The sequence below is a fragment of the Mobula birostris genome, chromosome 32, assembly GCF_030028105.1.
Source record: "Mobula birostris isolate sMobBir1 chromosome 32, sMobBir1.hap1, whole genome shotgun sequence".
Taxonomy (NCBI): Eukaryota; Metazoa; Chordata; class Chondrichthyes; order Myliobatiformes; family Myliobatidae; genus Mobula; species Mobula birostris.
In genome coordinates this window covers 6,727,222-6,755,174 of record NC_092401.1, presented here as the reverse complement: position 1 = coordinate 6,755,174, position 27,953 = coordinate 6,727,222, and the positions used below count along the sequence as shown (strand labels likewise).

Sequence of the window (27,953 nt, the reverse complement as noted above, 5' to 3'; positions counted from 1 at the left end):
ATTCATGAGCCTGATGGTTGGTTAACTGCTCCTGAACCTGGTGATGTGGGACCTAAGGCTCCTGTACCTCTTTCCTGATGACAGCAGTGAGAAGAGAGCTTGGTCTGGATGGTGGGGGAGAATTTTCATAGTAATTTTAAATTCTCTTTGCTCCATAAAGCCCTTTATTCTGGTGTGTTGGTCTACTCACCTGATCACACTGCACATGAAAGTTTGATATTTTATCCTGAATTCCAAGCGATTCATATAAAAAAATTCCCTGGGGGTTAATCAGCAGACCAGGGGGCATCTATAGAAGGAGTACAGTTGACATTTCAGACCAAGACCATCTCGGCCCAAAACGACAACTGTACTTTTTTTCCAAAGATGCTGTCTGGCCTGCTGAGTTCCTAAAGCATTTTGTGTGTGTTGCACTCATTATCTTCCAGTTAACATTAACTTCTTCCATTTCTGATTTTAATACTTCCCAAGTACATTTTTCCCGTTATCTTCCAGCCTTCCAGCTTTAAATTATAGCGTTATCAAAGGTCAGAATAACTTTAAAACATCATCTGCTTTTCAACCCTCTCCTTCAAAAATAAACCCCAGTGTTTCATATAAAATCAAAATACTGCAAGTGCAGGAGATGTGAAATAACAGGGATATGGATCAATGAACACACATAAAAAATGCTGGTGAACACAGCAGGCCAGGCAGCATCTATAGGAAGAGGTACAGTCGACGTTTTGGGCCGAGACCCTTCATCAGGACTAACTGAAGGAAGAGATAGTAAGAGATTTGAAAGTGGGAGGGGGAGGGGAGATCTGAAATGATAGAAGACAGGAGGGGGAGGGATGGAGCCAAGAGCTGGACAGGTGATAGGCAAAAGGGATATGAGAGGATCATGGGACAGGAGGCCTAGGGAGAAAGAAGGGGGGGGGCCCAGAGGACGGGCAAGAGGTATATTCAGAGGGACAGAGGGAGAAAAAAGAGAGAAAAAAAAGGGAAAAGAGAAAAAAAATAATAATAAATAAATAAGGGGTGGGGTACCAAGGGGAGGTGGGGCATTAACGGAAGTTAGAGAAGTCAACGTTCATGCCATCAGGTTGGAGGCTACCCAGACGGAATATAAGGTGTTGTTCCTCCAACCTGAGGGTGGCTTCATCTTTACAGTAGAGGAGGCCGTGGATAGACATGTCAGAATGGGAATGGTACGTGGAATTAAAATGTGTGGCCACTGGGAGATCCTGCTTTCTCTGGCAGACAGAGCGTAGGTGTTCTGCGAAACGGTCTCCCAGCCTGCGTCGGGTCTCGCCAATATATAGAAGGCCGCATTGGGAGCACCGGACGCAGTATATCACCCGTCGACTCACAGGTGAAGTATCGCCTCACCTGGAAGGACTGTCTGGGGCCTTGAATGGTGGTGAGGGAGGAAGTGTAAGGGCATGTGCAGCACTTGTTCTGCTTACAAGGATAGGTGCCAGGAGGGAGATCGGTGGGAAGGGATGCGGGGGGGAACAAATGGACAAGGGAAGTCGTGTAGGGAGCGATCCCTGTGGAAAGCAGAAAGAGGGGGGGGGAGGGAAAGATGTGCTTAGTGGTGGGGTCCCGCTGGAGGTGGCAGAAGTTATGGAGAATTATATGTTGGATCCGGAAGCTGGTGGGGTGGTAGGTGAGGACAAGGGGAACCCTATTCCTAGTGCGGTGGCGGGAAGATGGGGTGAGAGCAGATGTGCGTGAAATGGGAGAGATGCGTTTGAGAGCAGAGTTGATGGTGGAGGAAGGGAAGCCCCTTTCTTTAAAAAAGGAGGACATCTCCTTCGTCCTGGAATGAAAAGCCTCATCCTGAGAGCAGATGCGGTGGAGACGGAGAAATTGTGAGAAGGGGGTGGCATTTTTGCAAGAGGCAGGGTGGGAAGAAGAATAGTCCAGGTAGCTGTGAGAGTCCGTAGGCTTATAGTAGACATCAGTAGATAAGCTGTCTCCAGAGATAGAGACAGAAAGATCAAGGAAGGGGAGGGAGGAAGTTGGAGGCAAAGTTAATGAAGTCAACGAGCTTTGCATGCGTGCAGGAAGCATCGCCAATGCAGTCGTCGATGTAGCAAAGGAAAAGTGGGGGACAGATACCAGTCCTGACAAAGGGTCTCAGCCTGAAATGTTGACTGTACCTCTTCCTAGAGATGCTGCCTGGCCTGCTGCATTCACCAGCAACTTTGATATGTGTTGACAGATACCAGTATAGGCTTGGAACACGGATTGTTCCACAAAGCCAACAAAAAGGCAGGCACAGCTGAGGCCCATACGGGTGCCCATGGCTGCACCTTTAGTTTGGAGGAAGTGGGAGGAGTCAAAGGAGAAATTATTAAGAGTAAGGACTAATTCCACTAGATGGAGAAAAGTGGTGGTAGAGGGGAACTGGTTAAGTCTGGAATCCAAAAAGAAGCGGACAGCTTTGAGACCACCTCAGTGGGGGATGGAGCTATATAGGGACTGGACATCCATGGTGAAAATAAAGCGGTGGGGGCCAGGGAACTTAAAATCATTGTAAAAACTCAGAGCGTGAGAAGTGTCACGAACATAGGTGGGAAGGGATTGAACAAGGGGGGAAAAAACAGTGTTGAGGTATGCAGAAATGAGTTCAGTGGGGCAGGAGCAAGCTGAGACAATGGGTCTAACTGATCAGGCAGGTTTGTGGATCATGGGTAGCAGGTAGAAACAGGAAGTGCGGGGTGTGGGAACTATAAGGTTGGTAGCAGTGGATCGAATATGGATCAATGAGTCACTAAAAGCTATTTCGCAAAAAACTGAACCTCTAAAGCACTGAGTTTCATTTCAAGTGATGCAGAGTTTCAAACTAGTGATGTTATGGGAAACGTGCACTGGACCATGGTCATGCAACACACAAAGTTCTGATGACAGTTTTAGAAAGAGAACTGTGCAGCACTTGTGATGATAAAAATATTTACACAGATAGTTATAGATTGGAGCTATTGGGAAAGACTTAGAAACGATCTAAAGATGTCTTGAAAATTAAGAATATATTGTACAGGGATATGGAAAAAATGCATAATAGAAGGATCCAAAGTTAGGAACAGCTAATCATAGGAACATTTAGTACTGGAGGCCAATTGGACCTCTGGTAGAGCATTTGAGTTAATCACAATCACAAGCAAATTGCAGAGTTGTATGTGCAGACCCAGTCTATCACAAATCCAGCCTCCTCTTCTATTCTACACTTCTCACTGCCTCAGGAGAGCAGCCAACACAGTAGAAAATCCCTCCTGCCCCAGTGATTCTCGATTCTACCCCTGTATAGAACTTGACAACTCATAGACCAGGCTTGAAAACAGCTATGATTCTGCTGTTTAAAGACTCAATAAAGTCTTGATAAAAAAGAACTCTCACAATCTACCTTGCATTTTGTCTACCTGCACTGCAATTTGTCTCTGACTGAAATGCCATACTTAGCATTCTGCTTTTCATTTTCCTTTGATATAGCAAATCAGTAGCTACTTCTTCTTAGGTAACACAGAGAAAATGCTGGAGGAACTCTGCAGGTCAGGCAGCATCTATGATGAGGAATAAAAAGTCAATGTCTCAGCTCCATATACAGAGATGTACGATTCAAATGCACCCATCACAATACCATTAATTCAAATCTAGAAAACTGGAGGGAACAAAAGCCTGTATTCAAAGGGATCTCAGAAACTGAGTGCCAAGACGTATGAAAAATCTTTTGAGTGAAGAACAAGATGTTGTAGCAGAGAGCAGGTCAGCAAAGAGTAATGGACAGTGTGTTTGGTTAGAATGTAGTGTGCTGAATGGCTGATCTCATCCATAGTATCTTGCTTTTATTTCCCTTTAGTGAGTGTTGAGTACATCCAGCTGTTCCTTGACAGACTTGATGCTCAACACATCTTTAGGACACTCATTTGTCCAACAAAGTTCTGATTTATTAAATATTAAGAGGGAGGAGAGAACAGTAGGAACCTGCACAAAGCAACTTTTCACCAGACCAATTCCTAGCCAAGGAAAGGCCAAGATCATCAAAAGAAGGAAGAATAGACCATATCACCTTTGAAAAGTTCAAAGTAAATGTTATCATCGAAGTATGTACACGTCACCATATATGACCCTGAGATTCATTTTCCTGTGGGCATACTGAGCAAATCTATAGAGTAGTAACTAAAGCAGGATTAATGAAAGATCAGACAGAGTGCAGGGGACAACAAATTGTGCAAATGCAAATATAAATAAATAGCAATAAATAACAAGAACATGAGATAATGAGATAAAGGGTTCTTAAAGTGAGATCATTAGTTGTGGGAACATCTAATGATGGGGTTAGTAAGTGTAGTCATCCCCTTTTATGCAAGGGCCTGGTGATTGAGGGGTAGCAACTGTTCTTAACCTAGTGGTGTAACTCTTAACCAAACCAATTCCTGGCAGAGGAAAAGCCAAGATCATCAGGAGAAGGAAGAATGGACCCCTCAGATAACGAATTCCGAAGAGTACTTCCTACAGGATGAACTACTGAATGAGTCCTGAATGGTAAACCACTTATCCTGCCAGGAATCACCAAAACTCTAGATTTTCCAGCCTGAGGAAACTGCCTCAGGACCTCCACCATTTCTGCCCTTCTCAGTACCTTGTTTCGATTCTAAATGTAAACAAATAGGGGATTAATCACACATTACTTTCTCTTGTAGGATGAATGCACGCACCTGAACTATTTCCTCCTTCCGTATCTGGTGAAAGCTAAGCTGGCTCAAATTTAGCTGGGCCGTGAGTGGTCGAATATCAGCATCTTTGCTGTTTCTTATGATCAGCAAGTTGGAGAATTCTGAAAGTCAAAACAGAGCAGAGCTGGTCAACAAATACACAAAAAATAAAACATTTAATAGAAAATATTGCATCTTATGATTTGCTCAGTTTTTCTCTCTAATATCCATGCCTGGAACTGTAGCTCTGACACAGTATTTCACAGCTTTTACATGTTCCTTTGTGTTCTTCCCTCATTAACCTATAAACTATGTGGCTGGGTCCGCAGCTCATCAACAGGGCAACCTTCACCTCACCCAGCTGAGGTATTTCCTTTGTTCTATTTACCCTTTTTCCACACTCTGTGACTAACTTCTCTTTCTTTCCCCAGTTTGACTTAAAACTTTAAATGGTTCTCTTTCTCCAAATAATCTGTTGAATGTCTCCACTATTATTTCCAATTTTCTGTGCCTACAGTTTATTGACTTCCAGTCTGTTTTTTGGCAGTTTCAAACAACTACCACCCCCTCACCCCCACCCCCACACATCTTTATTTGGCTACAGGCTGTTCACAAATTATTCTGAATTTCATACGAAAGAGCATTGGAGTACCCTCAATAGACACAAGTTGATGAGTCACACAAGATTAAAAGTGTGGTCAAATTGATACCAAGTCCAGGTTAACAGATCTAGGACAGTATATAGTGGAGTCTCAGAGTATCATGTAAGAAAACAATGAATTGGATACCACAACAAATTGCAAAGAGGTATGGAAGGTTGGTAGGCAGAGGAGTACAGAAAATAAGGGTTGAAAACAGCAGGGAGTGAGACCATTAAGGGAACTGAGCAAACAAGACATCTTCAAATTATCTACCATGAGGGAGAGGTGGGCAACACTTATTGACGACGTAGTTCTCATTCCCCGATTTCAGCACACAGCCTTTCAGGTTCTCAAGAAGCTCTTTAACACTAGGAAATGATCGCTCCCAACCCTGGAGCACAAATGCATCTGGTGCCTTCCTCAAAATCTGAAATTGCTTAATGCCTTGAATTCCTCCAGAACTGCGAAATAATTCATACTGAAAGAGAAACAAAGGATTATCACCAATAATGAAACAGGGAATCAGACTAGAAAAACAAATCCTTTTGCTTTTATAAAGGAAACTGTAATTACACATCTCTAGACTTGTTCCCTTCACTCAAACCATTCTCTGCACAGTTGAAGACCACCTGCAAGTCGGAGGAATGTGGTTACATACTAGAAAATGATCTGTTCATGAGGCTAAATATTTTAAAGAGATAAACATCATGAAGAGCGAGCTCCTTTGAGCACAGTCACAAGTTGGAGCTTGAGCCCGGTAATATAATTTGCACTAAAAAGGAATCAAAAGAGTACACTGCAATGCTGGGGATGTAATGCTATCAAGGCAGACTTGCAGTTGAGATGCAAAGTTGCTTTCTGCACATGCGGACATTAAAAATCAAGTGGCATCATTGCTGATGGTTCTCCGACCCACACAGCCAAGAAGCAAAACAACCAGTTAGCCACCACATCAATGCTGAGCAAAACTAGCTGCAGTTGCAGTTCCTACTCATCAACAGCGACTGCACTTGAGGAATAATTCAGCATCCAAGACCACCAAAAAAAATTACCGTGCTGAAACAGACCAAGTTGTTTCTGATTTCTGTCGAACTCTTATTACGCGTTTCCTGGCAAACTGAGTACCTGGTCAGTTTCTCACAGAACAACCAGTGCACGCCTTGCATCTATTTTCAAGATACCAGAGTTCAACATGTACAGATGATCCCTACATTACGTCCGCTTGTAATGTGCCCACTGCTGAAGTGGGTCTACAGCAGATGCCATCTCACTGGTTCCTCCACTCATTGCTGGAGCATCTGGGCAGTACAGATGCCTACTTCAGACTCTTGTGTATTGGCTACAGCTCTGCCTTTAATACTACAATTCCAAGCAAGCTCATCACCAGGCTCCAGACCCAAGGAGTCATCCCCTCCCTCTGTAACTGAATCTTGACAAACAGACTGCATCATTAAAGATACATAGGCAGCAGCAGCAGCAGAGTCAAGAGTATTCTAAATACTGGGTCTTCACAGGATATATCCTCAGCCCTCTACTCTACTCCTTACAGACGCATTATGTGAGCAGATTCAGCTATAGCCATTGTGGCTACCCCTCGAGGTCGAGGATGATGCTCTTCTTTCTATTGATCTACTTATGGGCTTGTTTCTTTGTTTATTGATTGACTAGCACAGTATGGACTGGGCCCCTCGAGATAGGATACACTGGAGAAATATGAAGACTTAGATAATTTATGATATAAAAAAGAGGGGGTGGCAAAAACTACCTCACTATTTGCACTCAATCATAGTTCTCCACATTCTAAGTTTCCAAGGGAACCATCTCTCTATATGGAACATTCCGATCTACTTTTTAAAAAAAACATGCAGCAAGACCATGACAAACTGTACAAACGAGAAATTGAAGAAATTAAGTAAGAGACCAGGTGTTACAATGAATCATCAACAATACAAGCAAAGGCACCATCACAAGGATGATTCATGTTGATGCCTGCCCAACACTTCCTTTAAGATGCAATTTCATGTGCAAGATTACATAGAAGGCATGTAATGGGGCTTCCCATTTCCACGGCCTCTCCCCGAGAGAAATACTTAAAAAAAGGCCAAATATAGAGGAAAAAAACAATTAATCCCTTATGAGGATAGGAGAAAAAGAAAACACCATGTGACATTTATTAACTATTTTAATACATTAGAGGCAAATCTTTCAATGCAATTCTTCCATTATTTGGTTAAAAACAAACTGCACTTAATAGATGACAGCTGACATAGACCTTTAGGAACAAGGTCAATACTTATTCTTAGCTGGTCCAACCTTCTACTATTACTAATTAATGTGTTGCTTGCCATAGCTAACTTGGTAGAAAATTAAACTACTTCATTCTTGACTCTCCAGGCAGATAAGAAATCTCCTGGCCTGATCACTGGCTGACACACATATTTTCTCATGTTCGCTGAATTAGAAGATACCACTCCTGCCTAATGGAAGGTTAAAATCCTGCCCATGGTTTCCATCTGGCCACCCATAGCAGAAAGCACTGAGATGAGTGTATCCTTTCGGGGGTCAAAAAATGTATTAAGTAACACAAGTTTATGTTTAATTAATTAACAAAATATTAAAATTGCTGGGATGGCCTGCATTAGAATCAAAATCCGGTTTATTATCACTGACATACAGTGCCTTGAAATAGTATTCAGTCCCCACAACTATTTTCACATTTTATTGCCTTATTTTCTAAACTTAAAATATAATGCATGTCAAATCAAAAGAAAAACACAAGCCCTAGCCGGCCAGCTTTCCCGTCCATTCTGCTCTCCAATGGACATTAAACTGGACTACATCCGACTCCAACAAAATACTCCGCAGGAGTACAGCTGTTTATTTATGTAACAGTTTTTCCCTCAAGCCATCGGACTACCAACCCACTGCCTTCCGCTGTGCCTATTGTCTTGTTTATTATTTATTGTAATGCCTGCGCTGTTCTGTGTACTTTATGCAGTCCCGGGTAGGTCTGTAGTCTAGTGTAGTTTTTGTGTTGTTTTACATAGTTCAGTGTAGTTTTTGTATTGTTTCATGTAACACCATGGTCCTGAAAAACATTGTCTCGTTTTTACTGTGTACTGTACCAGCAGTTATGGTCGAAATGACAATAAAAAGTGACTTGACTTGACTTGAAAAATTCCAAAACCTATAAACGATTTACTAAAAATTGACCATCTCGAAGGTACTGAGTATACCTTGGAGCTCAGTGCAGTCCATTATGAAAAAGAAAAAATAAAAACCACAGCCACACTGCCTAGGTCAGGCCGCCCCTTTAAACTTAGTTACCAGAGAAGAATAGCACTTGTAAGAGAGACTACTGTAACGCCAGAAGTCACTTTGCGTGAGCTGCAGATGTCAGTGGCTGTAAGTGGAGATGAAGTTCATGCTCCACAATCTCTAAGGCCTTGCACAAAAACAGTAAAGCAGCAGCCCTGGGTAAAAAAAAAAAATCATATCCTTGCCCGTAAAAACTTTGCAAAGCGTCACTTAGAAGATACCATAAAGACGAAGAAGATCTCGTGGTCAGAAGAGACTAAAGTGGAACTTTTTGGCCTCAACACTAAGGGGCATAAATCAAGTACTCCGCATCTGCCACAGCTAACACCATCCCTACTGTAAAGTATAGTGGAGGCAGCATCATAATATGGGGATGCTTTTCAGCAGAAGGGACTGGAAATCTGGTCTGGATTGATGGGAAGATGAGCGCTGTTAAATACAGAGAGATCCTGGATAAAAACCTGCTAGCCTCTGCCAGAAAGCTTAAGCTGGGGAGGAAGTTAATTTTTCCAGCAGAGCAATGGCCCAAAGCACACTGTCAGAGCAACCATGAGTAGCTTCAAATGAAGAAAATTGATGACCCCACCAGAGTTTTGACTTTAACCTGATTGAGTATCTGGCAAGACCTCAAGAATGCTGTCCACCGCCGCTCCCCAACTAACCTGGCACACATGGCCAAATCTTGCTCCATTATGTTGTGCAAAGCCAAAAGAGATTTATTCAAAAGGACTACTGGCTGTAATAACTGCGAGAGGTGGTTCGACTAAGTACTGAACAAAGGGGGATGAATACTTTTGAAATGCTGACATTTCAGTTTTTAAGTTTTTAATGCTTTATAGTTTTCTTTTTTTGGGGGCCGTACTGTGAAAAAAGGAGCATGTGATTCACAAACACGAAATCATGAAATTTTACTGCCCATCTCTTACTACCCTTGAACTCAGGAACTGTATTTATAATAATTTACATATACTATATATTCCTAAATGCAGATAAGATCAAGTAATTTGGGTGGACCTACATTTTGCAGCTAAACCTCTGCAGCTCTACCCATGAATAATGTGATTATGCATTCAAGAGTTGCCCGTGTCTATTCAACCAGAGAAGGGCTTTGGGGCTGTTATGTTTTTTTTCTGTTGTACGTCCTTTGGGGGTTTTCTTTTGTTTAAAGGATGTCTGCAGAGCAAGAATTTCAGGTTGTATATTGTAGACATTCTCTGATATTAATGGGAACTATTGAACTATTTACTGTAATTCACAGTATTTTTTCATTATATTATGTATTGCATTGCACAGCTGCCACAAAGTTAACAAATTTCACGACACATGCCAGTGATATTAAACCTGATTCTGAAAAAGGTACAGAGAGCTAAATGAATAATAACGAAGGCATGTTTACTTCCTATTTTCTGGTTATACATGTTGTACAAACTGTGCAGAAGGATGAGGAGACTCTGCAGACAGGTATCGATAGGTTAAGCGTATTGGCAGCATGTTCAGTAAATGCAAAGTCATCTACTTTGCAATTTGAAAGATTAGATTATTATTTAAATGGTGAAAGATTGCAGCACGCTGTTGTACAGAGGAATGTGGGTGTGCTTGTGTACGAACCATGGGAGGCTGGTTTGAGGGTGCAAATAGGATGCTAGCCTTCATTGAGAGAGGAATTGAATTTTTGACCAGGAAGTTTATGCTACAACTGTACAAGGTACTGGTCTGCCCAGGGAAGCAGCAGAGGCCACCTCATTAAATATATTTAAGATACGGATCCACTTTTTGGGGAAGAATTATACAGATACAATTATGGGGGAAAGGCAGGTAGGTGGAAGTCATCCACAGCCAGCTCAGCCATTACCTCAATGCACGGTGGAGCAAGCTCAATGAATCAGATAGGGAGGAACTTCCTCCTACTCCAGCTCCAATTTCTTATGTGTGCTGGGCCCATTGGACCCCCATCTCTGGCCTGTCACAGTTCAAAGATGTCCATCTTTCACTAACTCATGTTCAAGTTGTATGAAGATAATCCCTGGGCTACTTTGCTCTCAGGAACACCACCATTTGCTCATAAGAAATGCTAGCCTTGCTAGAGATGCCCTCAGACCAAAGCTTTTCCCAGCTGGCCTGAAAAGAGGCCGGAAAACATCCCCAATCCCACACAGGCCTTGTCCTCCTCAGCTTTTCTGCCATTAACACATTCAATGTGTGTGTATGTATACCTGCAAACAGCACAGGGATAAAGCTCCTTAACCGTAACACTGCACAAGATCACACTGCCGCACCCACCCACCCAATGAACTTCAACTGGTGCACCAGAGGGACAAACAAGATGCTTACCTCAGGTGTCTCTTTACTCACAACTGTCATGATGATTTTGTTGAAGTCTAAAGCGCTCCATCGCAGAACATAAAGCCCCTCCTTGTTCTCCTCTCTTCGGAGCTTGTTGTTGACGTAATGTGGTCTATGGGGTGGCAAGGAAAAGAGTGAAGGTCTACCCTCTCACCACTTTTGATCCTTACTTCTCAGACACGACATAAAAAGAACTACAAGAGGTCCGACGGCTGAAACCTGGCTCCCCCTGCGGATGAAGGGTCTCCTGGTGTTGGTTAATGGGAGGTTGGAATCCACTCAAATTTATTTACACACACACACACAAAAATGTTGGAGGAACTCAGCAAGTCAGGCAGCATCAACGGAGGGTAATAAACAGTCAACATTTTGGCCCAAGACCCTTCATCAGGAAAAAAAAATGTGACAGAAGCTATAAGGCAGGAAAACAGAGAGGAGTACAAGAAGGCAGGTGATTTGTGAAACCAGATGAGGAGAAAGGTAGTTGGCTAGGGATAGAGGGATGAAGTAAGAAGCTAGGAGGGATAGATGAAAGGGATAGAGAGCCGAAGATGGAATCTAAATGGAGAAGACAGTGGGCCATAGAAGAAAGGGAAGGAGAAGGAGAACTCAAAGCAGGGTGATGGGCAAGTGAAGAGAAGGGATGAGAGGGTAACCAGAATGGAAGATGGAAAAAGAGAGGAGGGAGGGTGAGAAATTGATGGAAGTTAGAGAAACTAATATTCATGCCATCAGATTTGACACTACCCAGGTGGAACATGAGATGTTGCTCCTCCAACCTGGTAGGAGAGGCCATTGATAGACACGTCAGAATGGGAATGGGAAGTCAAAATGAAATGGGTATCCACCAGGAGATCTTGCTTTTTGCTGCCGACAAATTGAAGCTGCTTGAACAAAGCGGTTCCCCAATCCGGGGTCAAACTGACTTAATACAATCTTGTTTTTAACTCAGTGGTCCCCAACCTCCAGGCCACAGACCGATACATTACCGTGAAGAATGCAGCGGTGCAGCAGCAGCCGGGATGCACCCAGCACATCTTTAAGAAAAAAGTCAAAATAAACAGGCTAATTAATTAGGTGCCGCCCGGCATGTAAACGGCAGCCCAGATCAGAGGCGATTGTTGATTGCGTTGCCTCTGATCTGGGCCGACATTTACGTGCCGGGCGGCACCTAATTAATTAGCTTGTTTATTTCGGCTTTTTTCTTAAAGATGTGCTGGGTGCGTTCCGGCTACCGCTGCACTGCTGCTTTCCTCGCCACAATGTATCGGTCCGTGGCCTGGAGGTTGGGGACCACTGTTTTAACTCATTAACAAAACATGGATTGTTGCTGGGATGGTCAGCATTTACAGCCCATCCCCTACTGCCCTTGTGGTAAGGAATTTGCTCAGCAATTTCATGGGGCATTTCTGGGACAACTGTTATGCATCTCGAGCAACATGTAGTTCAGGCAGAATTAAAAATAACAAATTTCCCTCTCCCAAGGACAGACACAAAGAAGGTGGGCTTCTGCAAAAAATCTAATCTTTTCATGAACATTAGGACAGGTTCTTTTTCCAGATTATAAATTCTCCACATGCTACAGAGGGATTCAAACTTGTGTTCCTGGCTCCTGTTTCAGGTTTCTGGATTACAGAGCAAACACTACAAATAATAGACTGTTATTCCCGATGTGAAAACTGCCACACCTGTGTAAGGCCTCACCACATATGTTCACAGGTGAAAGAACACAGAACAAGGCTTTGTCTATATCCATCAATTGCATACATTTCCTGAGAATGTCAACAAGAACAGCATAAAGCAGCGATTGTCATAGGATGCCCTAAAGGAGAAAAATTCTAGCAAACCACTCATACCTGCAAAATGTTATATAGTCAGTCACAAAATATAAAGTAATCTGTTACACTGACACCTACTGCATTGGTCCATGGATACCACTGGTGATGCTCAGGACAACCCGTGGAGCAGCCACCTCATGACACAGGTAGTGGTGTGAATCAGTTGTCAGGCGAGAGTAACCATCAATCAGTGACGCAAAGGAAAGTGCAATTTTATGCGAGGTCAGTACCAGATCCTGCAAATACCAAGAGGGAAGGAATTAGTTTTGCTAATTAATGTGTAGCAGAGTCCACAGAGCAAAGGCCTCAGTCCAGGTTTTCAAACTGCAGATCAAAAGAACAAATTAACGTTGCTCAATGCCAGTTTATAGAAATTCTCCAAATTTCTGTAGTACTCTGTAATATTTAACAAATTTGCTGAAAGCAATGTTTATCTTTGTATGGTTGATAACTTTTGGAAGTTGGGACTCAGGAACCCAAGCAGTGAGTCAATTTGTACAGATTTCCAGTACCCTGCTTTAACAAGGTGTGCCTGGGAACACATCCGCACTGGTAAGAGTTAAATCTACATTTTGTTAAAGATACCTCTGACATTGTAACCCAATGTAAGGAAAAAGTTAAATGTGATTTATCCTTGATCATCATCATCATCAGGTGCCATGCCCAGTTTGAGCTTTGACTGCCATGGCCCACATACTCCTGTTTCAGGTCAAGTGGATCAATTCATTGGTATTCATTTCCAGTTCTTCGGCTGCTGTCTCCATCATCATTTGTCTTAGACTTCCTTTTGCTTTCTTCCCTTCAATTTTTCCCATAATTACTGTGCATTCTAACTCCTCTTTCCTAATCACATGTCCAGTGAAGTTACGTTGCCTTTTCATGATCTCATACATTATTTCTCTTTGTTATGTGCTAAAATAAAATGGAAGTCTGTAAGACAAAATGGTGTTAGCTTAGAGTGGGATTGTTTTGAGAAAGTCATGAAAGTCTGCAGCCATAATAGTGGAAAATAGTGAAAAAGATGTTTGTCTGTGCTGGAAACAGGGTGGAGCAGCTAATACTACCAAGGGAAGGAAAAATACTAGTGTAAGAGGTTTTGAAGGGTATAAAAAGGGGCACTTTTTTGGTTCAGATGGAAGAGTTTTTTGTCTTAAGCTCATCAGGGCCGGTGCTAGCGCTAAGAAGGTAGGAACAAGGAAGGAGGGAGAGAGGGGGAAGGGGAAGAGAGGAAAACAGGCTGCTTGGAAGATTGTCAGATCTGTGGCTCCCCTATGACATTGCAGAGATCAGCTTGTTTAGTGGATACTAAGTTTTTTTATTGATTCCTGCAAATGCTCTTACTGTAGACATTTGCTTTTCTCTCTATATTGCATTTGTGATATTTCCGAAAAGTGCTTTCTTGTGGTTTAACACGTGCAGTGTCTCCTTTGTTTGCAAATACCCTGAGCTGAATAAGAATACAAAGAATTTAAAGATTATTTTCATTACACCCAACGTATCTCTTTAAGTGCATAATTAGTGGGAACATGAAGTGCATCAGTCACATTTAAATGTTGGAAATGCCACATCACAACATGCTGCATTGATATATAATTATTTTTAAATAACACGTTCAAAACCATCCAATATTGCAAAACATTTCACAAGTAAAAGTTACTAATGTTTGACACAGCCACAAAGAAATACGAAATCCAAGGCCTGGTCTTAGACAGTGGTGCCTCATAAACACCAGAGATTCTACAGATGCTGGAAATCTTGAGAGTGAGAGAGTGGGGGAGTGGGGGAGAGGGGAGGGAGAGAGAGAGGGGAGGGAGAGGGAGAGAGGGAGGGGGGAGAGGGGGAGGGGGGGAGGGGGAGGGAGAGGGAGAGGGAGAGACACACGAAATGCTAAAAAACTCAGCAAACCAGGCAGCACCTAAGCACCTACGAGGGTGAATAAATAGTTGACTTTTCAGGCTGAGACTCTATCTCAGGGTTTTAAAAAGAACAATAGTTCACCACCTTAAAGACCCAATGCATTTGTCATGTTTGACCGTGACAGTGATTCCCAGTCCTGATCCTGGTACTTGAATATATTTATCGACATCTCTAAACCGTTCAACATTTTAATTATCAGTAATTAGACTGATAATGTGATCAATTATTAGAAACTTCAGCTGCTTTCTACAGTTTAGAAATGGTTGCATTTTGTATTCATTTCTTGAGAATGTCTGCTGGAATTACATGTTTTATCATCAGGAAGAGGATTGGCAAACACAACATGACGAAAATAAAATTGTACAAAAACAAATAGATCGAGAAAACCCTTCGGCAATGTTGAACACATCCTGCACGCAGATGCACTCTGATGACACACACTGCACTCCCTCAGTTTCTTTGCTTTGCTCTGGTAGAAGTTTAAAGCCACACCCAAACCTGACCTAATTATTTTCCACACAATACCCAACCCAAAATTGATATTAACTGTTATACACATACCAGTAATGTTACACAGATCATCTTGACCTGGACAAATAACTGAACAGGACACAGCACAACCCAATTAAAAACAGGATCTACACCAGTATGTAGAATGGTCCTATCAACTCGCCAAGCTCTGCACAGACAGATGCACATAGCTTTGCCCACAACCTCCTCCTCAGCCCCGCATCCTTTTCCCAAACTATGTCCCTCACAACTTCCAGTTCCACTAACCACAGTTCACCCCAAGTTATCTCCTTTGCTAATTCCTTCCTTTCTTTCTGCACTTGCACCACTCACCCTCTCTCTTCTCCTCTGGGCTTCTATTCTCTCTTCAACTTTCCCTCCACACCTCCCAGCCCACAACCCACCTCTCTCTACCTGTCTGCTCTTTTTCAGGGTGGGGCTGCTCCACAGTCACCTCTTTTCCTGTGTCTACAGAAGCCAAGACACCTGAGGTTTACACCTGAGCAAAGGAACTCAAGCTGTCTGGTGACAGCTGCCATTTGCACACCGACTGGACAGTGGACACTAACAGTAGCTGGTAAGACAAGGTGTACCACAGGATAAAACTACTTCCCCATGCTCTGGTAGATCTCACTGTCCACCAGAAAGGTGCCTGCCATGCCCTTTGGGACACATTTAAAGAACTAAGCTGTATTAGCAGAGTTCTGGAGAAAGGCTGAGGTAAGGTACTTAAAAATTTTAAGGCAAAAGGTAGGTAAAGGCAGAAGTCAAAAGTAATAAAAGAAGCCAAGAATAGAAGGGAACCAACTATCACTCCACTTCTTCATTCTCTTCCCTCTCAAGACAAACTCCGACACAGGTAAGATTTTACTCCACAAGAAAATAAGAAAGCTGCTGGTGCTGGAAATCTGAAATGAAAAAAGAAAATGCCAGAAGCTCTCAGCAAGGCAAGCAGCATCTGTGAAGAGAGAAAGAAATAACATTTCAAACCATTAAAACAAGATACAGAGAAAGTGGAAGTTGGGTAGATATTTAATGAAAAGTCCACAAAGGTGACTGACAGTTCAGCTGACCAGCGCTACAGGGAACAGCAAGAGGGAATCTCAAACGATTCTGAGAGCTCAGTGGATAAAAGAGTTAAAAGGAATGAGTTCAAAGTCAGCGAGTTTATATTCTGTATATCTTAAGAGCTGACTCTCCCTCTTGCATTCCTTTAAGTTGCTCTGCAAGTATTGGCCTGTAACATATTCAATCACAGTACAACTGCTCCAACTTTAGAAAGAGTGATGGTAAAGCAACTGGCACACTTTATGTGGAGGCAAAACTCTCATTCTGGGTCTACATTCAGATTCAGATAATTTCAAACCAACTTTTACCTTGGAATAAATTTAATTCTTTCGAACCTAAAGAGAAAAATAGACAACATTGATCAGGGTTTCCATAGAACATAGAAATTTACAGCATGTTACAGGCTCTTCGGCAACCATGTAACCTATTCTAGGGACAGCCTAGAATTTCCCTAGCACATTGCCCTCTATTTCTCTAAATTCCATGTACCTATCTAAGAGGCTCTTAAAAGACCCTATTGTATCCGCTTCCACCACTGCCACCAGCAGCCCATTCCAAGCACCCACCATTCTTTGTGTGAAAAACTTACCCCTGACATCCTCTCAGTACTTATTTCCAAGCACCTTAAAACCGTGCCCTCTCGTGTTCGCCATTTCAGCCTTGAGAAAAAGCCTCTGGCTTTCCACATGATCAATGCCTCTCATCATCTTATACACCTCTATCAGGTCACCTCTCATACTCTGTCACTCCAAGGAGAAAAAGCCAAGTACACTCAATCTATTCTCATAAGGTACACCCTCTAGTCCCTGCGCTCTCTCTACAGTATCCACATCCTTCCTGTAATGACCAGAACTGAACACAGTATTCCAAGTGGGGTCTGACCAAGGTCTTATATATTCAAGCTCTGAAATCTCAAAGAGAGCAAACCACATGAGCGAAAATAAACAGTGCACATCCTTTCCACACAAGATGAGCAACAACTTTGCAAATTATTTTTGTCTTTCAGGCCTCTATGCCCATCCTAGAAACTGGGAAATTAGCTTGATTGGGTGTACCTCTCTGCCTAATTGCTTAGCATGGTTAGAGAAAGGTGCCTGGGCACATTACTCAAAAGGCCAGATACAGATTCTCGTTTTCATGACATGAGCAACCACTTACTGGAATTTTCTTGCCTTATTCTCATTTTTTCTTCACTATTTTACACAACACCCCTCCCCTCACCAACTTGACTTCTTAAACCTCATTTGCCATGTCACATGACTGTACATTGCAACGGAGTCTCAACGCTAAGATTTTTATTCCCTCACGTTGTGGGATGGATATAAGATTTAAATAAATTCATTCATTCATGTATGCTCAACACTTGCACCCTCGCCCTGAACCCCCACAGACTCAATACAGGAATCTTTATCTTGTTCGTTACTTAGATCTACAAACTTGGTCCAATTTCGTTGAACATCAGCTTTACTTGTGTCATGCCTGACTCTTCAGAGCTTATATAGGTGGATTCAACACAGTCACTCCTCTTCATTTACGGTCCCAAATGGAAATTCATTTTGAAAATTTAAGAACTGTAAATGCTGGATATCTGCAATTCTGATGAAGGGTCTTTGATCATTTCTCTTTCCACACATCCTACTTGATCTGCTAAGTTTTCCCCAGTATTTTTTGTTTTTTATTTTGGAAATTCTTTTTGCATTGTTTTCAGACACCAGATGCAATGACTCAAAAGGCACAGTTGCCTGGAACCCTGTGGAGCTCATGGAGTCTTCCCAAATGACTAGCTTTCAATATTGTCTCCCAAAGCAATCAGCATTTCTCCAGCTTTACGGGAAATAAATCCATGCAGAATAGAGGCAAATTATATAAACAATTCCAACTTTTTGACTGTATTAAGCTCCTCTAAAAAAATTAGATCTTGTTTAAGTACTCAAACACTTACAGATCCTACATGCCTTAAGATTCAGTCTCTTGATCTCAATATTGCCTTTGCTTGCCGAGAAAGGTTAATTAACACAGCACATTGACAATCCCAAGTTCAATATTTTGCCAATAACACCACAGCTCCTACTCCCACTTATTGGCAAAGTAGTGGAGCATGTTTCTAATTAGGGAGTCTAGGGACAGACAGAAATGTGAACATCAGCTTTACTTGTGAATCTCAAACCTGACGGCAATTGAGCAATGCCAAGCCTCTGTGGATCCATCAACACTCCAATTTCAAATCTCAAGAGGGCTCTGAGCTGTGGTTTCCATAGAGGTTGCAGCTCAGATTTAGTTGTTTTTGTTTTAACAAAGATTCATTGGGATGGCTTTGGGCAGTTAGGAGTCAGGTTAGGGCATAGGGACAGGAAAGCGGGGGAATCAGAGTTCAGACCAAAGTGTAAATCTCTGCTCTCCGTGTTCAAAGGCCAGTGATGCGGATGTGGGAACATTTGTGGTCAGATGTTGGTTCTCAGGCCAGCAGACGAATGTGGACAAGAGCTGATGCCCGCACTGCCCCCCCTCCCTACAGAGTCAGTGGGTTCTGGAGTTGGAGTTCTATGCAGGCAGGAGGAATGAGGTGCAATGACCCTGGTATACGAATCAATGAGACCAGAGCTTGAGGCCTAGTGTTTGGCGATCGGTGGTTCCTGGGATTGTGCCGAGGCCTGAAGGCCAATCAGAAATCGAGGTTCATTGATCGGAAGCCCCAAGACTGAAAATCTCTGTGAGTCCACTAAGGAGGTTAAACGCCCAGTTGCTGTGAGTGCACACCCAAGTCCACTGGAAGCTGGAGGCTGTTCTGGTGTTTGAGGACTGTGTATGTATGTGGGTGGGTGAGGGGGGAGGGAGGAACAGAGCTTGTTTTGCTGTTGCTGTTTTGATGCTTGTTGTATTCTGTGTTGTTCTGATGAGCATTGTGGGCATGCTTTGTTGGCACTGGAGTGTGTGGCAACACTTGCAGGCTGCACCCAGCAAGCACAACCTCAATACCGTCTAGGTAGTCTCCAGCCCCTTGGTATGAACACGGAATTCTCCAACTTCCGGTAATTCCCTCCCCCTCCCTTCCTCTATCCCTATTTCACTCTACCCCCTCCCCCAGCTCCCTCATGGTTCCGCCTCCTTCTTCTACCACCCATTGTTTTCAGGGCTATGACATCAATGCTTCCCCTCCCCCACCCCTTTGTCCTTCAAATTACTGGTCTATCAACTGACACTACAAGCATTCTTCAAATCCTTCTCTATCTTTCATTCTTCAGTCCTGACGAAGGGTTCCAGCCCGAAACGTCAACTCATCATTTCTGACTGATGCTGCCCAACCTGCTGAGTTCATCCAGCATACTGAAAGTGTTGCTTTGAGCTTTTACAGCATCTGCAGATTATTTTGTGTTCAACCTCAAGCATGTTGGTTGTTAATGCAAACGATGCATTTCACTGTATGTTTCGATGTGCTTGTGATAACTAAATCTGAATCTTGAATGCAGCCATTGGCCACTCTCACAATAAGCAGCAAAATGGGGGACAAATGTGAAAATATACTCTTGCAATGAGGAAGATGGGAAAGAGGAAACTAAAACAATAACACTCACCAGACATTTGTTATCCTGTCGATGAACACTGACCCTACAGTCAGAAATGGCAATATGCGTAATCTCCTTAAAATCACAGAAATATGACCACGGCTTCTCAGTGAATTCCATTGCTTCATTGACTTTGTTATTACTGTGGTCTCCAGCTTTTCCTTTCCATCCAGTTTTTTTGACAGCTAGAGGCTGTATTGAAAAAAGGCAGAACAAGATCAGATATATCTGCATTCAAACAACTTGCATCTTGTGGGATACTTAGCTACAAATGAAAAATAATTCACCAAATAGAGTGTTCCTGATCTAAAGCCAGAAATTAAAAAGCAGTGTACAAACGTTTGTAGATTCAAGTTTACAAGCAGTTTAAAGCCATTAGTTTACATGATTTTCAGGGTTTACTTATGACGCAGAACATTCTGTCTTTCAACCCTGATTCAGGATTAAGGAGTATATAACCCAAGCCAATATTAAGGCAGTGTTGCACAGTTGAGAATTGTTACTTATTGGATTAAACCATTCCCTGGCAAACACAAAAGACTCCATGACACCACTTTGAAGAATGCGAAGCTCTCCTGGGTGCGAACCAATGTTTATCCCTAAAGCAACCTCAGTGAAACAAATAAATACATCACATATCAGAATATTATTTGTGGAGGCTTACCATGCACAAGGAAGACATGAGTCACCATATTACTGCACCTACTGCTTAACCAATGGCTTTAAGGAAACACATTTCCTTAATGTACAGCTGGTTGGGGCAGAGGCACAATGAAAAGTCATTATAGAGATGCTCAAACAGAATCACACAGCCACCATGCCACTTGCAGCTTTTGAATTTTCTCTGCTAAAACCCAAGACCCCGTGAGACACAGGTATAGTAGGTGCACAAAACTCATATTTCCATCCATCTGAAGCTGGATTCAAAACACACTTTATTTCTGAATTCTTTTACTTATTGAGAAGTCGCATCTTTTATATTTAATGTTTACAGCAATAATAACAATGGGACTGTGAAAAGCAGGTGGTGAACAGCAGAACAGGGCTCGCAAGGGGTCCTGGGGAGCACGTCAGGGCTTGCAAGGGATCTTGGGGAACATGTCCAGGCTTGCAGGGCAACTTCAGGACCAGGTTATTACTTGCAAGGGATCTCCAGGAGCATATCAATATTTGCAAGGAATCCCCAGGAGTATATCAGTATCTGCAAAGGAATGCCCTGTGTATGTTTGTATTTACAGGGGATCCAAAGTAAAGTAAAGGTAGCACCCTTCCAGGTGAGGCAACATTTCACCTGTGAGTCGGCTGGGGTGATATACTGCGTCCGGTGCTCCCGATGTGGCCTTTTATATATTGGCGAGACCCGACGCAGACTGGGAGACCGCTTTGCTGAACATCTACGCTCTGTCTGCCAGAGAAAGCAGGATCTCCCAGTGGCCACACATTTTAATTCCACATCCCATTCCCATTCTGATATGTCTATCCACGGCCTCCTCTACTGTAAAGATGAAGTCACACTCAGGTTGGAAGAACAACACCTTATATTCCGTCTGGGTAGTCTCCAACCTTATGGCATGAACATCGACTTCTCTAACTTCCGCTAATGCCCCACCTCCCCCTCGTACCCCATCTGTTACTTAGTTTTATACACATTCTTTCTCTCATTCTCCTTTTTCTCCCTCTGTCCCTCTGAATATACCTCTTGCCCATCCTCTGGGTCCCCCCCCCTTGTCTTTCTTCCCGGACCTCCTGTCCCATGATCCTCTCGTATCCCTTTTGCCTATCACCTGTCCAGCTCTTGGCTCCATCCCTCCCCCTCCTGTCTTCTCCTATCATTTTGGATCTCCCCCTCCCCCTCCAACTTTCAAATCCCTTACTCACTCTTCCTTCAGTTAGTCCTGACGAAGGGTCTCAGCCTGAAACGTCGACTGCACCTCTTCCTAGAGATGCTGCCTGGCCTGCTGCGTTCACCAGCAACTTTTATGTGTGTTAAAGGTAGCAGAACCTTGGATGTGTGCCATATTTTTAATGGATCTGCGGAAGTATTCCAGAATTTATAGGTAAACCTGTAGAGTCCCACATATCTGCCATTTTCAGGAAATTCCCAAGACTCCAGCATTTTCAGGAAATTCCCAAGACTCCAGCATTTTCAGGGTTAATAAGCAACAGACCTACTGACAAGGAACATCAGGCAGAGTCCCTACATTCAGCTGGTTGGATGGTTTGTGCAGGGACCAAAACATCTTTGAAAATAAGGAAAATAATCACAGCCGCAAGGAAGCAAATTAGAAACAGCGAAGGCTTAGCGATGCTCTGGTGATCTGCAGTTTAAGCACAACCCCACATTAATATACAACTCTGCAATCTGAAAGAATTCCTGCACCACCCGAAAGCTTAGCGCTCACCTCCTTCTTCAACATTCTCCACTGTATGCCCTCTGTCCCTGTCACCAGCACTTCATATTCCTGGGTAACCTGTGCAGGGTAGAAAACGTCCTCTGTGGTCTTCACATAATACCGGCCATTTATGTAAGGAGTCCTACTGCTTTCTGGCAGCACCTCCAAGTACAGAGCCTGGAAGATCTCGCCTCCAAAGTTGGTGCACAGGTTCTCCAAAGTGGAGATATATTTGAATATAATATCATGCTGGATCATCTTCCCACAGCCAGCAACAGGCAGCTGGAAGCCCCTCACAAATTTTCGAAAACCACGTTTTAGGCGGATCCTAGTCAAGGGATTGCTCTTCTCGATTTTTGTACGAAACGCCTTTGGGATGCACTCCTTAAAACTGATGGAAAAGCACAGAGGAAACTGATCAAGAACAACATCTCAAAAAAGCTTCATGACAGAACAAGCGGATGAACCCAATTCCCTTTTGGGTGGCATACGTACTAATGCAACCGGTTTCCCCTGAAGCCTCGGTGCATATTAGGTTTCTTCAATTTTACTTCCATCTCTGCCCAGGCAGACAATGGAAACAGAATTACACAAAAAAAACAGAACAGCAATAGGTAATTTGACCACTTCAGGGGTGGGTTGGGGGGGAGACTCTATTTCCTGTAAATCTAAAATCTAAACTGAAAATAGAAAATACTGGAAATACTTGGCAGATCAAGCCCAGTCTGAGGGAAGAAAAACAGAGGTAATGTTAGGTCAGGCCACAGATGCAAGTATAAGTCTGACCCAACATTGCCTCGAGTCTGTTCTGCCACTTAAAATCACTGGTAATCTGATCTTTGACTTCAACAAAATCTCCTGACAAATCCCACAGCCTCCTTAAGCACTTCTGAGTCTTAAATATTCTTAGAGTGAACATATCAAAATAAAATAAAATTAATGCCCTTCAGCCCACAAGATAAGGAAGTCCTTATCTACGTCTGTTTCAGAGGGCTCTTAACCTATTTTCAATTGTTTCTGCCAATGTAAATATTCTCACCGCAATAGGCTGTCAAGCTCTTTCAAAATCTTATATGCTTTAATAATACCATTTCTCATTCTTCTAAATTCCAGGGAGTGTAGCCCTAATCCTATTAATCTTCTCTTGATCCTTAGATCCCTAGAATCAAAAAATGAATTGTACTTGTAGTTCTTCATGGACAACCACTCTGAGCTGTTTATTCACCTTATATGGAATGCTCTGTCTGATTCTTATTTTATTTGTTTTTCTCTCTCTTTATCCACTTCCTTCTAGGTCTGTACGACAAGCATTCGCTGCTTGCTTGAATCCCTTGGCCGAGAATGTTTATCCTAGTTGCTCTCTTTCCTTCTTCTTCTTCCACACACAGAACTGCCTCTCGAACATTGAAAACTCACCACCACTTTATCCAGTGCCCTCACGTGTCTTATTGGCAGCAATATTATTAATAAAACTCAAATAATCCATTTGGTCTGTTCTGGGTGCGTAATTATATAAATACACTTTGTCACTAAAGCAATGAAGTTTGAGATACTTTCTTGCATGCTTGCTCACACACCTCACTTCTTTAGACACATCCCCCAGCGATCGGCCACTTTGGACTGCGATGTATGAAAGGTGAAGAACAGCCATTCCCAGACTCTCATTTTGGAAGACGTGTACATCCTGCTCTTTCTGCAGTTCTCGGAGTGGAGCAATGCCATTTATGAAATCGTATTTACTCTGAAACACATGGAAGTGGCACTAGTCAGACTCCACTGGAAGAAATGGCAGGGAAAACTCAGGGAGAAACTGATGATGAAGAAATGCATATTAAAACACCACCTTCACAGACAGTCAGTGAGTGGCCAATAAATAGAGTGTTTCTTAAAAACAGGTAGTATACAGCAAGACTCCATACACAGCATGCGGATGAATGTCTAGTTAAATTGTTTTGGTGGCATTAGTTGAAGGGTAACTTCGGTCAAAAAAAAGTCTCCTTGAACTCCAGCAAGAATAACTTTTTTTTTCCCAATCCACCAAAAGCATAAGGTGCGTGGATGTTATACAGTTGTGGATAGGATAGGAAGAGGAACGTTCAAAGACAAGAGTTTCTTGTTCTTTTACTACAGTGAACTAGGGATTATAACAAAATGTTTCCAGGGTTCCCTCAGCCTCAATGCCTCCAATAACCCTTCCAATTTGAAATTTCCCTATAAAGAGCACTCAGTGAGAACAGCGGCAGATTTGCTCTGATGCTTCATGTCAAAAATTCTAAAGAAACTTGCTCTTAAGTGCCACATTATGTCTGCACACTGCATACATTATGGCAGTGTTCACTAAGGGCAGAGGACACAAAGTCCACATGGTTGCAGATGGAGATGGAGAATCTATCAATAATACAAAAGTGAAACCAACACCAACTTGGGATTTGAGGGTTTAAACAGCATGGTTAAGGAATAAGTAATTCACGTTAATTGGATGAGGAAATCCATGGTTCACAAAAAAGTAAAATGGAGTCACAGCATTAAACATCACTACTCATAGGGTACATTAACCAAACTGTAACAGTTAACTGGAGGGTTAACAAGACTACTGTTACAGTTGTGACAACCACTTAGTTGAGTTATTGAAGGGCTGCCAGTGGAACTAAGTGATCAGCAAATCTGGCTTTTTGGAATGATCTGTAAAGAACCACTCTAGACGCAATGGACCAAATAGCTGTCTCATTTCCTAACACGAGGACATCTGCAAATGCTGGAGATCCAAAACAACACACACAAAATGCTGGAGGAACTCAGCAGGTCAGCAGCATCTATAGAAAAGAGTAAACAGTCAATGTTTTGAGCCAAGACCCTTCTCCGGCACTTTGGGTGTGTCTCATTTGCCATCATGGTCCTTCGAGCTACCAGGCATACTGTGTATTTTGTCTGCATTCTTCTCCACAACTGTCTTTATTTCCTCTGGTACCAAGCCCTCTATTGTGCAATGCAGAAATTATATGTGGAAAAAATACATTACAAAGGCTCAAATCACCTGTGCAAAGATATAATTCAGTGACATGTGATCAAACAGAGGGCTGGCTTGGTCGAGTTTGACAGGATCACCCTTCTTTGGAGTCCATCGTTGTACCCAAGATTCTTTTTCAGTCAGGCAATGCCAATTCTTGAAATAAAACCTGCAGAAAGAAAACATTTTTTATTAGATGATGCTGTCCATGTAATGTCAGAAGTAGTTCCAAACCCATCATTCACTTTATAATCAATTTGCATTCTGGACACAAGAACAACCTGAACTAACTAAAGCTAGAAAGGCTGACCAAATACTGCATGTCCTTGGATTATACAAACCCCATTTTCAGAAAAATTGGGATATTTTCCAAAATGCAATAAAAACAAAAATCTGTGATATGTTAATTCACGTGAACCTTTATTTAACTGACAAAAGTACAAAGAAAAAATTTTCAATAGTTTTACTGACCAACTTAATTGTATTTTGTAAACATACACAAATTTAGAATTTGATGGCTGCAACACACTCAACAAAAGTTGAGACAGAGGCATGTTTACCATTGTGTTACATCACCTTTCCTTTTAATAACACTTTTTAGTCGTTTTGGAACTGAGGATACTAATTGTAGTAGATTTGCTATTGGGAATTTTGTCCATTCTTGCTTGATATAAGACTTCAGCTGCTCAACAGTCCGTGGTCTCCGTTGTCTGATTCTCCTCTTCATGATGTGCCATACATTTTCAATAGGAGATAGATCTGGACTGGCAGCAGGCCAGTCAAGCACATGCACTCTGTGTCTACAAAGCCACGCTGTTGTAGCCCACGCAGAATGTGGTCTGGCATTGTCCTGCTGAAATAAGCATGGACGTCCCAGGAAGAGACATCGCCTTGATGGCAATATATGTCTCTCTAAAATCCTAATATACACCTCAGAGTCAATGGTACCTTCACCCGTGGGCACTGATGCACCCCCATACCATCACAGATGCTGGCTTTTGCACCTTTCGCTGATAACAATCTGGATGGTCGTTTTCATCTTTGGCACAGAGTATTTGACGCCCGTTTTTTCCGAAAACTGGCTGAAATGTGGACTCATCTGACCACAGCACATGGTTCCACAGTCTTTTGGTTCATCTGAGCTGAGCACGGGCCCAGAGAACTCACCGGCGTTTCTGCATAGAGTTGATGTATGGCTTCCTCCTTGCATAATACAGTTTCAAGTTGCATTTCTGGATGCAGCAGCGGACTGTGTTGAGTGACAATGGTTTTCCAAAGTACTCCCAAGCCCAGGTGGCTATAATTGGCACAGTAGCATGACTTTTCTGTGCACTTTTCAATCTTATTTTAACTCTGTCCCAACTTTTGTTGAGTGTGTTGCAGCCATCAAATTCTAAATTTGTGTATATTTACAAAATACAATTAAGTTGGTCAGTAAAACTAATGAAAATCTTTTCTTTGTACTTTTGTCAGTTAAATAAAGGTTCACGTGGATTAACATATCACAGATTTTTGTTTTTATTGCATTTTGGAAAATATCCCAACTTTTCTGGAAATGGGGTTTGTGATTTATAGTCTGTTATTGTCATTATCATAGAGGAACATCCCAAGCTTGCTTAGAAGGGATACAAAGAGGGAACTCTGGCAGCAGAAGTGAGTGAAGCCATGGTTAATTTGCTGCAGTCTTTTCAAAACATAACGAAAACAACTAAATACTTTGCTAGTCAATCTTTTTTTCTGGCAAACAATCAATGCAAGCAATAGCCTGTAACTTCTCTTTGGACTTGGAGGCAACTTGATGTGGCAGAACTAAGGTGACACAAGGCGGCAGGCCCATCACCGAGAACGAGGAAGATCAGAGGTTCAATCAATTTCAGCTCCGGCCGAATTGGAAAAGTCAGGTACAGGCCAAATTGAGGCAGCAGGATCCAGGCCCCAGAGCATATCAAAGCGGATGATCCTGATGTTTCGATTTAGGCTCCGGCATGATTATAAAGGACAGGGTGTTGGGGCCCAAGGTGAAGGACGGGGGGGCTGTTCAGCTCATTGCTCTGCTCTGCACTGAACTAAGGACTCTGTGGGCTTCAATTCAGAACACGATTTGCTTGCGTTTATTGTTTGCATGGCTTTTTTCCCTCTCTGCACATTGGATGTTTGACAGTCTTTTTTAAAATGGGTCATTTTGGGTTTCTTTGTTTTGTGGCTGCCTGTTAGGAGATGAATCTCAGGGTTGTATAATGTATACATCCTTTGATAATAAATACACTTTAAAGTTTGAACCTTTGAAGGCGTTTCCCAAAATCTAGGGAGGAGGGACGAACAGTTTAACAGGAACAATGCAGTTGAGTGGGTAAGGGAAGAGGGACACAGGGTGGTGAGGGGAGGAAGAATAAGTCAAGATCAGAATCAGAATCAGGTTTAATATCACTGGCATGTGACGTGAAATTTGTTAGGTCTTGAGACAGCAACGATGAGATAAAAAGACATTAAGGAATTTAAATCTAAACAGTGAAGGTTTGGAAAACAAAACCACTGGTAGGCCTATAAGAACAAGAGACAAGTGAGCAGGAAGCAGTGACATTGAACTCAACCATATTAAACAAAGCTACGCACATTCAACAAGCCCCAATTATATTGCTGCCATAATATCTATTT

At 42.5% G+C, this 27,953-nt stretch overlaps 1 protein-coding gene across 2 annotated transcripts in view; it reads right to left on the bottom strand.

Moving 5' to 3' along the window:
- Positions 1-27,953, bottom strand: part of tyk2 (tyrosine kinase 2) — a 144,899-nt gene that overhangs the window by 41,421 nt on the left and 75,525 nt on the right. For both annotated transcript variants that reach the window (XM_072248369.1, XM_072248368.1), the window contains 8 exons: positions 25,326-25,467; positions 23,869-24,032; positions 22,301-22,682; positions 19,908-20,090; positions 12,919-13,076; positions 10,991-11,114; positions 5,615-5,819; positions 4,704-4,822 (listed from right to left, as the gene is read on the bottom strand). In XM_072248369.1, the coding sequence (XP_072104470.1) occupies positions 4,704-4,822; positions 5,615-5,819; positions 10,991-11,114; positions 12,919-13,076; positions 19,908-20,090; positions 22,301-22,682; positions 23,869-24,032; positions 25,326-25,467 (1,477 nt within the window). The remainder of the gene's footprint in view (positions 1-4,703; positions 4,823-5,614; positions 5,820-10,990; positions 11,115-12,918; positions 13,077-19,907; positions 20,091-22,300; positions 22,683-23,868; positions 24,033-25,325; positions 25,468-27,953) is intronic.